This window comes from Eretmochelys imbricata, chromosome 3 (genome assembly GCF_965152235.1).
Source record: "Eretmochelys imbricata isolate rEreImb1 chromosome 3, rEreImb1.hap1, whole genome shotgun sequence".
Classification (NCBI taxonomy): domain Eukaryota; kingdom Metazoa; phylum Chordata; order Testudines; family Cheloniidae; genus Eretmochelys; species Eretmochelys imbricata.
Genome location: NC_135574.1, coordinates 99197867 through 99215133, shown reverse-complemented (window position 1 = coordinate 99215133; position 17267 = coordinate 99197867). Strand labels below are relative to the sequence as shown.

The window sequence follows — 17267 nt, the reverse complement described above, 5'->3', positions numbered from 1 at the left end:
GTTTGTGTTCAACGGTAAAAGACAATATTTTCTGTGCAACTAAGAAAGTCTTCAACACTTGCATTACACAAGACTCAAGCTCTCGTATTCTATAAATGTTTGGGACAAAATTATAAGTAGATATGAATAATTGAGAATTAAAAATCAGAAAATTCAGAGATTAGGTTGCCTCATTCTCACCCCACATGACCCCACTACTGTTTTATCCCAATATTCTCTCTCATCATGCTGCATACATGTCATATTACTTGAGTGTATTGTTTTATAATAGCACCTACTTGTTTTTGATGTGATGTGCACATTTCTGGCTGCAAAATTTCCCTTCAGGAACAAACTCTTCTGTGGTACCATCGTGATAACAGTTTTCACAGAAAATAAGCCCATCCACTTTCGTAGCTTCCTTCAACTTCAGGGGAATCCCAGTCTTTTCTGAAAAGGCTGCACAGTGAAAGGAAAAAAAGAGTAATTTCTCCAAGCTACAGTACAAAAAGTAAGAAATTTCTAACCACAGAACAGACCTTGCCAAGCAAAGGGAAGGTTCTACTTATGCCACTACCATTAGCTGTAGAACCAATGGCTATCATCCATGATGGGTTACTGTTCCTCACTCCAAAGGGCTGGCTTTCAAAAGTAACACAGGTTTTAGCATGCAACAAAAGATAAATGCCCATTAACCTTATATTTCTGTTATCAATGGAATGGAGAGGTGTGTCAAAGTTGCCGCCACAACACACCCATTCCTCACTGGCTGCAGCAACTTATGCCTCAGTTGCACCGCCCCCCCCCCCTTTTGGCCTACTGTGGCCATAGGGGTGTCCCGGCCCTCCGGCCGGACCACTGTACAGAGTCCAGCCACTTTTTGGGCCACAGACACCTTTATCAACGTCCAATAAAAATGTATACATACGAAACCTTCAGCCTGCTGGGCTCTGGGGGCAGTCACCTCAGCGCAAGAGTACCTCTGTTGCTGCTCCCTAGTTTGATCAATCTCCCAATCCAGGGGCTGGCATACTCCTCCCCTTACTCAGGATACAGCTTGTTAGGGCTCCCTCTGAGTCAGGCTTCCAGCTCATCTTTGGAAAAGCCTATCTGGTCTTTTTCCCTTTCTCCCTCTCAGGCACTTCTCACCTCCTCTCCTCCATGTCTTTGCTCCCAAAATGGGCTCTTCCAGCTGTGCTTTATTTCTAATTAGGCTTGGCCCACTCACCAAGTGCACCTAGGCTACATAATTGGCCTTTCACAACCTAGGTAGGGGAAACCCCCCTCATAAGAGAACATTAACATAATGACACAAGCCATCATTTAGCTGATCTTTTTCATTGTGAATTTAGTGCTGCTGAAAGATGTTGCATTAGATGCACTGAAGACTGAGGTCCTTTATCCACTGATCAGGTACAGCCCAGGCAGCAGCTGTGCAGACTTTTCCTTGCCCCCCTGCCAGCATGCCTCAGTCCTGGCCTAGTGAGACTGCTGCCAACTATGAAAAGGAAATTTGGAGAAGTTTTCTTTTAACAAACACACACTGTTCTGTAACTAAAATCCTAGGCTACGAGGTATTCTTCTATTACAACCTTTTTCTCCAAAAGATTGTACGTAACTACTCCTGTAGTCTACCAGAGGAAAAAAAAATACACATTTTCCCTCTTATCACTCTGGATTAGGACAACTAAATTTCCCAACATTAGATTCAGGTATTCAGACGTCTATAAGCCTAGGCACCAAATGTCTAGGCTTGTAGTGGACATGGCAGCCTACACTTATGGGTAAGATGAAGCTTCAAAAAGAACTGAGGGGAACTACTTAATAATAGAAACCTATCTGATGGAAACTAAATATGACTTTTTTGTAACCCATTTACTTCTTTTAAAAGACAAATTCCAAGTCAAAAGGCAAAACAATTCCTTCTGCTTGAACACTGAACGCTCCTTTAAAGGGCAGTCAAATGAACCCCTGGATCTAGATATGGAGTACTTGTGGCACCTTAGAGACTAACCAATTTATTTGAGCATAAGCTTTCGTGAGCTACAGCTCACTTCATCGGATGCATACTGTGGAAAGTTTAGAAGATCTTATTATATACACACAAAGCATGAAAAAATATCTCCTCCCACCCCACTCTCCTGCTGGTAATAGCTATTGAGCTTATGCTCAAATAAATTGGTTAGTCTCTAAGGTGCCACAAGTACTCCTTTTCTTTTTGCGAATACAGACTAACACGGCTGTTACTCTGAAACCTAGATCTAGATAGCTCTTCATCACTAATGGGATGGTGTGCTGCATTACACAGCTCAATGTTCTCAGTGGTTAAGTGACGTCATACACTATCTCTTCCCCCAGTCATGCAGGTCTAGATGTGCACTGGAGGTAAGCATATCTTTATACTGCAACTAACTAATCTGGTACAACGTAAGACGTACATCCTCATCACAAATGTATGCTTAATACAATACAAAGCATTGAACATATTTGATTTGACTAGCAAGAATTTGTTTTAGGTTAACCATATTGCAGGGCACGATGGTGTACATTTGATATTACAAAACTGTAATCACACAGCTATGAGAGGGGACAGAATCTACTCCACAACATATGGCATAGTGCTTATACTATGATAACAAGTCTCTCACCTCCACATCACAGATACGAACTTTCCACAAGTCAATACTAACTGAAAATTGTTACCAGTTGCTTCATGGCTTATGCTTAAGGCTCCGTGTCTGTTACGGAAGTCACGGATTCCGTGACTTTCCATGACCTCCATGACCTTCTGCAGTGGCTGGTGCAGCTGGCTCTGGGGCTTCCCTAGCAGATCAGGCAGCTGCTGCTGGGGCAGTTTGGATGTGGGAGGGTCTTAGGGCTGGGACAGGGGGTTGGGCTGCAGGGCGGGGGGGCCTCCCCGGAAGTGGATGGCATGTCCCTGCAGCTCTTAGGTGGAGGGGCCAAGAGGCTCTGCATGCTGCCCCTGCCCACAGGCACCATCCTTGCAGATCCCATTGGCCGCGGCTCCCAGCTAATGGGAGCTGCAGAGCCGCAGCACATGACAGGGGCAGTGCACGGAGCCTCCGGTCTTCCCTCCCACTAGGAGCTGCAGGGACATGTGGAGCCAGGTAGGGAGCCTGCCAGCCCTGCCAATCCTCCCGTCCACACCAGCAGGGGTCCCGGGCCACCTGCCTCCCCCCGCCCCCACCAGCAGGGAGTCCCAGCCACTGTTCCCTCTAAGCTGCGTGCGTGCACACAGATGTTAAACCCTGCGCACATGGCGAAACACCACACGCACTCGGGCTTTGGCTTTTTTTTTTTGTGCTTCGGTGGCAGCACAGAAGACTTTTTTTGCGCACATGGCCTGTTAAAAATTAGAGGGGACACTGGTCCCAGGCCATGTGCCGCTGCCGCCCCAGTACCAGTGGGGGGTCCCGGGCCATGTGCCACCGCCCACCTTCCCCCCAGCACCAGGTCGCCGCCCACCTCCAGAGCAGCTGTGCCCTCCAAGGCACAAGTTTTAGATAGGGGTATATAGTAAATGCCATGGACAGGTCATGGGCTGTGAATTTTTGTTTACTGCCCGTGACCTGTCCATGACTTTGACTAAAAATACCTGTGACTAAAATGTAGCCTTACTTATGGAACATGAACAGGTGCTCTCAGTTCAGTTCCTTATAGACACTGAAGAGATATCTATCAAACAAAATCGCACCAGTTAAAAGGGCTAATAGCAATAATAGTAGTTGGCAGTCTCAGGAGAGAGGTCAAGGACTAAACAGGCTGAAAAAATAGTTACCTACCTCTCATAACTGTTGTTATTTGAGCTGTATTGCTCATACCCATTCCAATTAGATGCATGTGCGCCAGGTGCACAGCGGCCAGAAGGTTTTCCCCCAGTAGTACCCATTGGGCCAGGGCAGGCACCCCCTGGAGTCATGCCTCCAAGGCACCGAATACAGGACCCTGCCTACCTGCTGCCACCTCAGTTCCTTCTTGACGATTTGCTCCGACAGAGGGGAGGCGGGCAGGTATCGGAATGGACATGAGCAACACATCTCGAAAAACAACAGTTACAAGAGGTAGGTAAGCATCTTTTCTTCTTTGAGTGATTGCTCAAGTGAATTCCAAGTAGGTGATTACCAAGCCTAAATTTGGAGCCAGGGTCAGAGCTCAAAGGTTCGCTGATTGTAGCACTGTTCTGCCAAAGGCTGCGTCATCTCTAGCCTACTGGGTAATGGTGTCATGCAAGGTAAAGGTGTGGTTTGAGGACCACGTCGCAGCTCTGCAAATTTCCTGGGTCGGAACCTGGGCCAGGAAGGCCGCTGACTATGCCTGTGCCCTCGTAGAGTGCGCTGGAGTGGAGGGGCAGGTATTTTCACCAGATTGTAACATGCCCAGATACAAGAAGTAATCTATGCCGAGAATCTTTGGGAGGAGACAGGAAGCCCTTTCATTCTGTCTGCTACTGTGCTGAATAGGTAAATAGACTTTTGAAATGGATTTGTCCGTTCGATATAGAAGGCTAACGCCTGGCGAACATCCAACGAATGAAGTTTTTGCTCCCTGCTGCTTCCATGTGGCTTCTGCTAGAAAACTGGAAGAAAGATATCCTGATTAATATGAAACTGGGAGACAACTTTAGGGAGAAAGGCCAGATGCGGTCTAAGCTGAACCTTGTCCTTGCAAAACACAGTGCAAGGAGGTTCAGATGTTAGAGCATTGAGCTCAGACACCCTCCTAGCAGAAGTTATTGCTACCAGGAATGCCACTTAATATAAGAGGTAAAGCAGAGAACATATTGCAAGCGGTTCAAAGGGTGGCCCCATTAGCCTGGAAAGGACCAGGTTAAGGTCCTAGGCCAGGATCAGCCGTTGCACATGAGGATATAGTCTGTCGAGACCTTTAAGAAAACGACCAACTACTGGGTTGGTAAAGACCAACTGGCCCTCCACACCTGGATGGAAAGCAGTAATGGCAGCCAAGTGGACCTTTACTGAGGACATAGAAAGTCCTTGCCGCTTTAAGTGGAGGAGGTAGTCCAATATCATGGGTATTGGCGAGAGTGTTGGAGACAGGAGACATTGCAAAGACCAAATTGTGAATCTTTTCCATTTGGCTAGGTAGGTAGCACTAGTGGACAGTTTCCTACTGCCAAGGAGGACTTCCCTGACTGGACCCGAACAAGCCAGCACCACTGGGTTTAGGCATGGAGCTTCCACGCCATGAGGTGAAGAAGTTAGACGTTTGGGTGGTGGAGGTGGCCGTGATCCTGAGTTATCAAGTCTGGGAGAAGCGGTAAGGTGACTGGGTTTTCCCCGGACATTTCCAGGAGAGACGTGTACCAGTGCCAACGGGACCGGGCTGGAACTATCAATATCATCGCAGCTTCGTCCCTTCGAACCTTGAGCAGTACCTTGTGAACGAGAGGTATAGGTGGGAACGCATACAGGTGGTGTTCCCTCCAGGGAAGGAGGAACATGTCCGTGATGGAGCCTGGGCTGTGATTCAGGAAGGAGCAGAACTGTAGACACTTCCTGTTGTGTCGCATGGCCAACAAGTCTAATCAGGGGAAATCCCCACCGTTGGAAGATGGTATTCACGACATACGGGTGGATGGACCATTTGTGGCTGTGAAAGGACCTGCTGAGATAGTCTGCCAACTCGTTCTGAACTCTGGGGAAATAAGACGCCTCCAGGTGTATTGAGTGAGCTATTCAAAAGTTCCACAGTTTGAGGGCTTACTAGCACAGGGGAGAGGAGCGTGCTCCCCCCGTCTGTTTATATAAAACATCGCTGTTGTATGGTCTGTCATGACAGATATCTATCTCCTCTCCAAGTGAACTTGGAACGTCTGGCATGCCAAACGGACTGCCCTCAGCTCTCTGACGCTGATATGAAGTAAGAGCTCCACCTGGGACCAGAGGCCCAGAGTCCTGAGGTCGCAGGTGTGCTCCCCAACCCCTCGCTGACGCGTCCGTCACCAGCGAAAGGGATGGCTGAGGCCTGGGAACACCAGCATGGCTGAGGAAAAGGGAACACCAGCAGACACCACCTGTGGGTCAAGCCACCATAGGAGAGACTCGAGAACCAGCCAGAGGAGAGTGACAATCTTGTCTAGACCATCCCGAACTGGTTGATACAACGAGGCTAGCCATGCTTGAAGAGACCGAAGTCTCAATCTGGCATACTGTACTACAAAGGTACAAGGGGCCATGTGGCCAAGTTGCTTTAGGCAATTCCTTGCTGTGGTGGTAGGGAACTGCTGAGACCTAGTATGATGTCGCACAGGGTCTGGAAACGTGACTCTGAGAGGTACCTTGCCTATGTTGAGTCCAAAACAGCCCCTATGAACTCTATCCGCTGAACAGGGATGGGGTTGACTTCTGTACATTCAATAAAAGGCCCAGATCTTCTAAAGTTGCTCTTATAACGATCACATGCACCTCCACTTGCGCCTTGAAGCAACCTTTGATCAGCCAGTCGTCGAGGTATGGGAACACCTGCACCTGGCGCTTGCATAAGAATGCAGCTACGACTGTCATGCGCTTGGTAAACACTCGAGGTGCAGCTGACAGGCCGAACGGAAGGACTGTGAACTGATAGGGATTGTGATTCACCATGAACCTGAGGTACCTTCTATGGTACAGTGTTACTGAAATATGAAAATAAACATCCTTCAAGTTGAGGGCAGCATTCCAGTCTCTCGGATCCAGGGAAGGGATAATGGAGGCCAGAGAGACCATATAGAACTTCAACTTCTTTATGAACTTGTTGAGGTACAGGATGGGTCTGAGGCCATCTTTGGCTTTTCAGTATTAGGAAACACTGCAAATAAAAACCCCTGCCCTTCAGCTCCTGAGGGACCTTTTCCACCACCCCCACATTTAGGCACGTGTGCATCTCCTGCATGAGAAGTTGTTGTAAGGGGGTCCCTGAAGAGGGACAGGGAAGCGGGGTGGAAGGGAGGGAACGAGTATCCCCTTTCTATCGTGCGGAGCACCCAGCTATCTGATGTAATTTGGGCGCACTCAGGGTAGAAATGGGACAGTCAGCACAAGAAGGTAGGGATGGATTAATCCAGAGTTTGACTGGTGTGTTGCCCTCGGGCGCACCTTTAAAAGTTCTGCTTTTCGCCTGAGGACTGTTTTGCCTGCCCAGAGCCGACAAATGAGGTGGCCTCCTTCTATTATTTTTGCTATGCCTCCTAGAAAAGTCCTGCGTGTTCTGCGGGTGATAGAATCGAGGCAGGGATCGCGGCTTAAAGTGTCTCCGCTGTGTAGCCAAAGTGCGCAGGCCAAGGGACTTGAGGGTGGCTCTTGAATCCTTGAGGCTGGCTCTTGAATCCTTGGGGCTATGAAGCCTCGAGTCTGTCTTCTCTGAGAAGAGGGTCAAGCCCTCAAATGGGAGGTCCTGGATGGTCTGTTGGACCTCATACGGGAAACCTGATGCCTGTAACCAGGAGTCCCCCTCATGGCCACCCCCAGGACCAACACCCTGGCCACCAGCTTGCCCTCCTCTACCAATGAGGAGATTTCTGCCCTAGAGTCTTCTGGCAGAAACTCTATAAATTTTGCCATAGCCCCTCAGGAGTTAACATTATATCTACTTAGGACCGCTTGGTGATTTGAGATTCGGAGCTGGAGACCTTCGGTGGAATAAATTTTCCTCCCAAAGAGGTCCAGCTCCTTTGCCTCCCTTTTTTGGGTGGATGGGTCTGGTGTCCCTGGCGCTCCCGCTTATTTGCCGGCCCTACAGCTAGTGAGTCCGGCAGAGGGTGGGTGTAAAAATGTTCAAACCCCTTAAAGGGAATGAAATGCTTCCGTTTGGTCTTCTTCGCCATCAGTGGTAAGGAGGTGGGGGTCTGCCACAGAATCTTGGTGGTCTCTTGAATAGTCTTTATGAGTGGCAGAGCAATCCAAGGGGGACCAGAGAGGGCTAGGATATCCACCATAGGATCTGATGTCTCGGCGACCTCCTGAACCTGGATCCCCAGGTTCTGGGCCACTCTGCTCAGTAACTGCTGGAGTATGCTATTGTCCTCCAGTGCGGGGGCCATAGAAGTTCCCACCACCGCCTCGTCTGGTGAGAATGAGAACGAGGCCCTAGCTAGGACCGGGTCTTGCTCTCTGCCCTCAGCACCGAGGGGGTTACATTGTGCCGGGTCTTCCAGCGTGGCAACCGATGCAGCGTGGGGCAGCTGGTCCTGCACCAAGGGAGGTTCGAGAGGCGCGCGAGATACCGAAGCCACTGACGTAGACCTCCTGGAATAAACAGGGGGTCCAGAAAGGCCACTGGGTCGGAGCCTGCCATTGCCCAGGCCACAGTACCTGGAGGAATTACTGCATTTCCTTCTCTGACGTCAAGTGTCTACGCGATCAGTGTTGGCTTCACTTAGACCTGCAGGACTCCAACTCTGACTCAGAGGACTCGCTGAAGGAGGACCACGGGAGAGCAGTGCCCACCGATGCTAGGGAGCAGTGCCGGGAACTTGAGGACCGATGCAGCTCTTCTACCTGTCCACTAGCAGAAGGGACCGGTGCTGAGGGGATGGTGATCGGCACGGTACCATGAATGGCACTGAAGATCTCACAGGTGTCGCTGAAGCAAAGCTCAGTGCTCTGTCTCACCTAAGTGGAGAAGGCAATGCTGTGAAGGCAACGAGCTCTCTGGCCACCTCAAAAGTCTCCGGCATGGCTTGCTCAAGACCTTCCTGGAGTCTCAGGGGCCCAGATTCGACTGGTCCGTCAGTGGAGCAGGCATCAAGAGAGCCCAACTAGGCGGTGCCTCACTTATGTGGCCCAAGGAGGGTCTCACTGCGCCAGCCTCCTTCAGTACTGGCCTGGGCATGGGTGAATGCCCTCTGTCAGGTCTCTTCTTTTTGTGGGGTACCAGAGACTGGTAACGGTGCCACCCACTGATCTGCACAGAGCCCCTATGCAGGGAACTCTGTCGGCGCCAAGGGTTTCTATCGGAGTCCTTCCTCGGTGCCAAAACCTCTTGCGACGACAACGGGGCACTACAAACTGATGCCGAGCTGCTCGGCATCAGCTTGGTTGACCCTGGGTCTGAGTGGGGATGGAGGGCAGCCTCCATAAGGAGACTCTTCGGTCACTGATCCCTCTCCTTTTGGGTTCTGGGAAAAAATCCCCAGCAGATTTTGAAATGTTCCTTTTCGGACTTTATCCCGCAGGCACTTTAGGCAGGAAGCGTGGGGGGTCACTCCTGGGCATAGGTTTGCCACATGCTACACAGGGTTTAAACCCCAGGGACCGAGGCATGCCCCAGTACCGGGGGGGGGTGGGGGATGAGAAGAGGCAAGGGGTACCCCCAAACGATATCTTATAGATCTGTACACTAACTACTGTCTAACTATTTACAGGACAAGTCTGAAGACTGCTAAGAAAGAGACGCTTGCTGAAGCAAGAGAGAACGAGCATTCCGGCTAACCATCACAGGCAGTAAAAAAGAACTGAAGTGGCAGCAGATCAGCAGGGGCCTATATTTGATGCCATGGAGGCACGACTATAGGGGGCACCTAAACCGACCCGATGGGTACTGTTCGGGGAAAAAGCTTCCGGCTGCTGCACATGTGGCACACTGAATTGGAATGGACATGCGCAATCACTTGAAGAACAACTAGATTTTCGCCCCTAGAAAGGGTCTGTCTTCGTCAATGGGAAGACATATTAGCAGGCCAAAGTTTGCAGCACTATTGCTTGTGCTGTTTGGTGGATAGCTAGCGACTAACAGTTGCATTCTGTTAATCTGGCATTTTCCACAAATGCTAAAAATAATTATGTATTTAATTTAAAAAGGAAAAAGAATCTGGTAAAATGTACCGTCTGCAAGGGCAAAAGAATGATGGGTGCAAGAAACCATGCAAGTAGCTGTGATATTCTTTTCAGTGCTACCTTATTGATCCTATGTTCAATGTGTACAAAAATAGTACTGAGCATCAGTGACTATGTGATACATCTTTCTATGGATGAAAATGTGTATTTTCCTTTTGCCAATATTTTAATTTCCACAGAATATCCGGTCTAAACCCCTTGCCCAGGCAGTTAAATGCCCATGTAAACCCTTGAATGTTATTACTCAGAAAATTTTTGCAAGCACTCACAATAGTTCACTGTGGTAGAGTTAGCAGTAACAAAGATATTGCAGATCTAATCTTCCATCAGTTAAGTTGTTTGAGCAACTAATAAACAATATCCTGTAACAATTGTTTTGCAGTTTACACTATTTTGAGCTGAAGTTAACTAAAGACAATAGGTAAAATCCTTCTTTTCTTTTTAGAACTAACTTCAGCAAGAACAACAAAGTGTAGAATGTTGATGTATTCAAATAGAGTAAGCAATTAGGGCACCTTTTAATTAAAATAATAACAGGCTAGATCACATGAAAATATTTTTTAGTTCTAAACTTAGATAAAAATGTCTATTAGAAGGATACAGCTGAAGTTCTCTAAAATTACTGCTTCCAGATGTTTAATAGAAATGTGAAGTTTTGTGCTTCTTTCTAATTTAAAAGACACTTTGACACCCATTCACACTCAAGTAATTAATAACATCCCCTCAGCTTTTTTCATGAGATGTGTACAGAAGTTGTTAGAGGAAAAGCAACTAAGCAGTTTAAAGCCTTTGGCAACCTTTTATGGAACACCATTACATTAAAAAAAAAACAACTATAGCATACAAAAATTAAACAGCTTCTTTCTGACCTTCTTGAGCAGTTGGCACCATCCAGGTTGTGGTAGCAGTGGCCTTTTTAACATTTTCCATCTCTGTTTCATCTGTGATGACTTCCAGGGCACCAAATTCATTCACTCTGAACTGAAAAAACAAAGAAAAATGGGGTGAAATTCTGAAAAAAAAAAAAAAAAATTGACTGACACTCCCTTAAGGATTATTCTTCCATCCTTTTAGTTTCTTATAATGGTGCCCTTCATCGTATTATCTGAGTGCTCAGTGATACTGCTAATCCCCTAGCAACAGGAAAAGTGTATTTATTATGTCTCTAAAACACAATGCACATGGTGTTCTATAAAAGTTAATTTAAGCATTTTTCTCTATGTATATACTCTCACACACACCATTTACAAATACATACAGAATAGTATGTATCCTAAACAAAAAAAAAAAATCAATAGCAAAAATCTCAAGGTAAATTAACTTATTCTGCTTTTTTAGCTCTCCCTTCACTGGCAGTAAACCAGTGCTCTACCATGAAGCATTTTTGTCAAAGGCCTGAAAGTGATCGAGAAAATACAAGTATTTCACAGAATATTGTAATTTCAGCACCAACCCAAAGCTGATTGTTTCTCCAATGCAAATTGCATGTAAGCAAACATCTCAAAGCAGTTTATGAACTGTCTAATTACCTACTATATGTAATATAACCATCAGCCAGGAACAAGGCTTAGCAATATCCCACATACTGTGCTTATACTAAATCACTGTGATTTATGTCCATCCCGCCTCCAGTAAGAAAGCATCCTCCAAATGCTTTATCAACTGCCATGCTAGCAGATGAGACTAATGTTCAGCTTTCCAGTTAATAAATAAGTCAGTACATCCAATGGGTTGCACAGGTGTAACTAAGGGCAGAATTTTGTTCATGATCTATTTTAGCTGAAAGGATGCAAGTCACCTAGAGCTCAATCACACCTTATGCGTGCTGGTACTGTGTCCCAGAGGGATCTCCAGGACGAACTATGCCTCAGAATCCCCTCACAAAGCTCCCTCGCATGGAGAAGAGGCACACCCACTGCAGCACTCCTTTGGCTGAAGGAGTGGGAGGTGGAGGATACTTCCACCTATCCACCCACCCATCCTTGCCACCCTGGCCTGATCTACCCCTCACATTCTTTAGTGTATTTTTGTGCCTCAGGAGACTCCAGAAGGGAATATTCAGCTCCTTGTATGGGGCACCACATCAAGGGAGTCTAAATGGGGTTTTTCCACATTTAAAAGGGGACACCATCAAGATTAGTAGACCTAAATTTAACTTACTTTGTTTTACTCACATCTGTTTGCAAAGTCCATGTAATTCTGTATACAGATTTTTTACCCTAGCCCCCATCACAAAAAGAAAGATCTAATGCTCGACAGAGAAAAAAATGTCAACAGTCCAACAATTATAAGCAAGCCTTCAACAACATATGCAGTGCAAAAATTAACGTTTTGATTAAAAAAAATCACTTTCAAAGTTTTCACAGGGTTAAACAACCATGAATAAAATATGACAGGTCACTAATTAGGAGCAAGCCAAAGCAGCAACGTCCAAAAGTTGCTAACATTTAAGAGCTCGTTAGTGACCTATCTGAACCAAACTGGTAGTACCAGACCAGTGGACAGGTACACAACATAAATAACACCACAGTTAACACTAGTTGGCAGTTTCAACAAAGGAGACCAGAACTAAATGGGGATGGAACCCGAATTACTGTCTCACCCCTAGAGGAGGTTCCTTCAGGTCAGAGCTAAGGTAAAGTGAAAGGGTTGTGAGAAAGTTTTCACCATCACTGCACATGCTATCCCTTTTCTGCAGATAAATCAAGACTTTGGCTCTCATGGCTGTCAAATCAACAACTTTCAAGAACACTTTAATGCCCCAACCCAGGAAAAAAACTTAAGAACACATTTAAGTGCTTTGCTGAATGAGGGTCTAAATAAAGACTGATGAAACACTGTAAAAGCTTTTGAGCTGTTTGTCTGTCTGACTGATAGGTCCTTCTACAGTCCTCATAACTGTAGAATATGAGCATATTTATTGTTTCCAGAAAAGGTATGTAATCAAAAAATTGCATTTGGAGAAATTCCAAACTCACATTTGCAGGAATTACATGTAAAACTGGCTACCATTTAACATGATCAAAAAATCATAAAATGGTGTAATCTATTAATGGAACCAATGTTAAATATGAAAACACTATTATCAAAGCCCACCAAATGGCAAGAAAATTAATTTTAAAAGGTATCTATTTAAAAAAATTCATCTGAATCTATCTTGGATTAAGACCCTGATGCAGAACATGAATCAGAGGCAATCTGCCCAATCAATGGATTACATATTAGAGTATTTTAAATATGTCTTCTACACTTCTAAGGACATTCACCATTAGCCCACTGACCAGTCTGCCTAAAGATTGCTACATCTTACTAGTACCAGTGAAGATCAAATTAATAAAGGGGTTACTATTGTTCTCCACTGGCTGCAGAAGTTACTTAAGAGCAGAGAGAGAAAAAGGGGGAAAACCTATAGTTAAAATACATTAAACAGAAAAAATAAAAAGGTACAGCGACTTTCAAGCAACAAATGTTCAACTTCAAAAAGAAATCACAAAATAGAGCCAACAGTACCATCTACTGGGCAAGGTTAGGATAATGAGGTTATAGTAATATATATAATTGATACAATACCACTGAAAATACATGTGGGAGTAATGGACCAAATATTCTGGCCTGACATCAATGTAATCGAGGACTAACTCAACCAATGACAATGGAATGAAACTGGTCTAACACAGATGTTAGTGAGGTCAGAATCCACAGTATATATTGCTCCTCCTACACAAGAGGTAACTAAAGTTAAAGTAAATGAGAGCTATGCTGGCAACATGTCAGGAGAGACTACACCTAGAATGCAAAGGACTTCTGGCCTGAGAGCACTAGGGCTCATGCTTAAAGCAAATGAATGGGACTACTCACGTGCTCAAGGTTAAGCATGTGTTTAAATGTTTACAGGAGTGGTGCCCCAGTTTGAAGCATATTCCAGCAACTCTCCTCTTTTGTATGATGGCACAACCCACAAACACCTTAGGTCCCACTATATTATAGAAAAATGTTATACCCAAAATTATTTGAAAGAATGTTATTTAGGCTGTAAAAGTTAGGAAATGCAAGAATTTGTTCATACATCCTTCTTTCTGCCTGTCTGTATGGATGCATTATGATTAAGACTGCGTATCTGTCACTGACTTTCTGTGACCTCTGTGACTTCTGCAGCGGCTGGTGCTGGCTCAGCGGCTGCCCGAGCTGAGCAGTTTGGGTGTGTGGGAGGGGGCTCAGGCAGTGGGTTGGGGTGAAGGGCGGTTCTTACCTGGGAAGAGGGGGCTCCCCTGCTCCCACCAGCATGTCCCTGCAGCTCCTAGGCAGAGTGGCCAGGGGGCTCCACATGCACCACCCCCACCCCTTCCATTAGCTGCAGTTAGCGGACGATGGGAGCTGCAGAGCTGGCGCTTGTGGCGGGAGCAGCACGTGGAGTCCCCCTGGCCGCCCCTCCCCAAGGAGCTGCAGGGACACACCGGTTGGAGCCGGGTAGGGAGCCTGCCAGCCCCATCAACCCTCCCCCATTCCAGCACCAGCATGGGTCCTGGGTCAGGCGCTGCCCCCCCAGCACAGGTCCCAGGCTGCAGGCCGCCACCCCACGCTCTCCCACCAGCACCAACGGTGCTTTCTGATTACTGCCCGTGACCTGTCCATGACTTTTACTAAAAATACCTGACACTAAAACATAGCCTTAATTATGATGCAGTCTTTAATTACATGATCACATACTACTTTTGCCACAGGACCCCTCCCTCATTCAGTGCACAGGACTGACAGTGCTCAGAAAATGAAAAGGAGTACTTGTGGCACCTTAGAGACTAACCAATTTATTTGAGCATAAGCTTTCGTGAGCTACAGCTCACTTCATTGGATGCATACTGTGGAAAGTGTAGAAGATCCTATTATATACACAGAAAGCATGAAAAAATACCTCCTCCCACCCCACTCTCCTGCTGCTAATAGCTTATCTAAAGTGATCACTCTCCTTACAATGTGTATGATAATCAAGTTGGGCCATTTCCAGCACAAATCCAGGTTCTCTCACCCCCCCCCTCCGCCCCCCCACATACACACACAAACTCACTCTCCTGCTGGTAATAGCTTATCCAAAGTGACCACTCTCCTTACACTGTGTATGATAATCAAGGTGGGCCATTTCCAGCACAAATCCAGGGTTTAACAAGAGGAAATAGGCTACCTTGCATAATGACTAAGCCACTCCCAGTCTCTATTCAAGCCTAAGTTAATTGGATTCAATTTGCAAATGAATTCCAATTCAGCAGTTTCTCGCTGGAGTCTGGATTTGAAGTTTTTTTGTTGTAAAATAGTGACTTTCATGTCTGTAATCGCATGACCAGAGAGATTGAAGTGTTCTCCGACTGGTTTATGAATGTTATAATTCTTGACATCTGATTTGTGTCCATTTACTCTTTTACGTAGAGACTGTCCAGTTTGACCAATGTACATGGCAGAGGGGCATTGCTGGCACATGATGGCATACATCACATTGGTGGATGTGCAGGTGTAGAAGATCTTATCATATACACACAAAGCACGAATACAGACTAACACGGCTGTTACTCTGAAACCTCTCAGAAAATGAGGCAGCAGTTTGATATTTTTATACTCATCCTCCAGTTAATGGTCCTTGCCTTATTTACTGCCTACTATCCAAAGCCTGCAATGAAAATGTATTTTTTATTTAAATAATAATAAAAAAAATGCCTATACAAAGGCTTCAGATGCTCTAACGATTAGTATTACAGGATAATGCATTAAAACAATCTTTTAGGCAGGAATGCAACCATCCAGACACCTACAAAAATATTTATTTATACCCCTTCATTGTTTTGGGAAGCATATCCTCAGCCATCTCCAAAACTCCGACCAAACAGGTGTCTTTTCCAATGTGCCCAGAAGATTCCCAAATCTGAGCTATTTTGTCCAATTGGGCGGGAGGGATGCAAATTCCAGAATCCCAGAGCCTTCACAGACTACTCTTTGCCAGTTGTCCTTTCTTTTATGATGAGGGGGATCCAATTCAAGTGCCCCTGCTGACATCCCAGAAACCAACAGGCAACCAGTGGCACAATCCAGAGCATTGGTAACATATAGTCCAATATGTCTCAATAAGCAAGCTGCAATTTCATTCTCCAAATGCCTGTAAGGTGTGGCCCCATGTGCAGTAATCTAACCTTGAGGTAACAAAGACATGGATAACCGTGACAAGGTCCACATCCTAAAGGGAAAGGTTGCACCTGCCTAAACAGACACATGTGGTAACAAGCTGACTGGTTTACCTCTAATATCATTGTTCAAGAGCAGCTATGGGTCCAGAATCAGCCCTAAATTGCAAGCCCTGCTCACCAATGGCAGATGCACTCCTTCAATCAAAGGGACTGATATTATCTCCTCCATCTCAGTCCCCCAACCCCCTGTCATCATGCCTGGGTTGTCCCTCAGCCAGCTCACTCCCATCCAAGCCTTATCTCAACTATTCACATTTCTTCAGTCTTTTCAATCTTCTCCCTGGTATTTGAGGGGTCCATATACATTAATGAATTTATCTCCACTGTGAGATCAGACAGCATTATTATCCCCATTTTACAGACGGGGAAACTTGGGACAAAGATTTGCATGAGGCTACACACTGTGTCAGTGGCACAGCCAGGACTAGAACTTCAGGCCTCCTGACTCTCAACCCCTTGCTCTTTCTTCCAGAGCACAATCCTATAGTGCCAGAGGTGTTGTGCAGCCACAGCTCCCACTGACTTCAGTTACAATTGTTAGAGCTCAAGATTTCTGCCCACCAGGTCCTACATGTCTAACGTTCAGAACCCTCACTCAGCATCACATAGGAAGGCTGTGGTAGGAACAGGTAGGACTATACTTTCCTGTGTGGCATTCACCTGCCTTAACCAGAAGACCATTCTTTTTCTTCCTGCGGTTCCCCGCCTTGTTCCTTACAAACCTTCCACCATCTAAAGCAAATGAGACAGGGAAATAGCTCCCTTCAGTAAACAACTCTGATTCAGCCCCAAAGAACTATCCATTCAGTGCACTGAATGAGACTAGGGTCCCATGGAAAAACTACTATGTGATCATGTAATTAACGACTGTATCATAATGCATATACATAAATGGGCTAAATTAAGATTTCACAGGCGTGGCAGAGCTCCGACCTTGTCCCTGTGAGTCCTGTGTTTCCAGGCGGTTTATACTACCTTCAGAGGTTCACTGTGACCCTCCACGTAGCCCTTCTCTCTCTAGGGCCAGGTACAGTTTACTGAGCCCTTTTCATCATAAGCCAGCAAGGAGGTTGGTGAGAGAACTCCCACAGTCTCTGTTGTCCCTACGGGCTTATTCCAGAACAGTTTAGCCTCCTGTCCTGACAGAGGCCTGTCTTCCCCTCTCAGGAGGTGTTTCTGTAGTGGCCGGTTGGGGGGAACCCGGGCC

The 17267-nt window shown here is 46.2% G+C and overlaps 1 protein-coding gene across 1 annotated transcript in view; it reads right to left on the bottom strand.

Moving 5' to 3' along the window:
* Positions 1–17267, bottom strand: part of L3MBTL3 (L3MBTL histone methyl-lysine binding protein 3) — a 137569-nt gene that overhangs the window by 105956 nt on the left and 14346 nt on the right. Inside the window, exons 2-3 of the mRNA XM_077811739.1 lie at positions 10703–10814; positions 279–438 (exon numbers count right to left, since the gene is read on the bottom strand). Coding sequence (XP_077667865.1) covers positions 279–438; positions 10703–10814 — 272 coding nt within the window. The remainder of the gene's footprint in view (positions 1–278; positions 439–10702; positions 10815–17267) is intronic.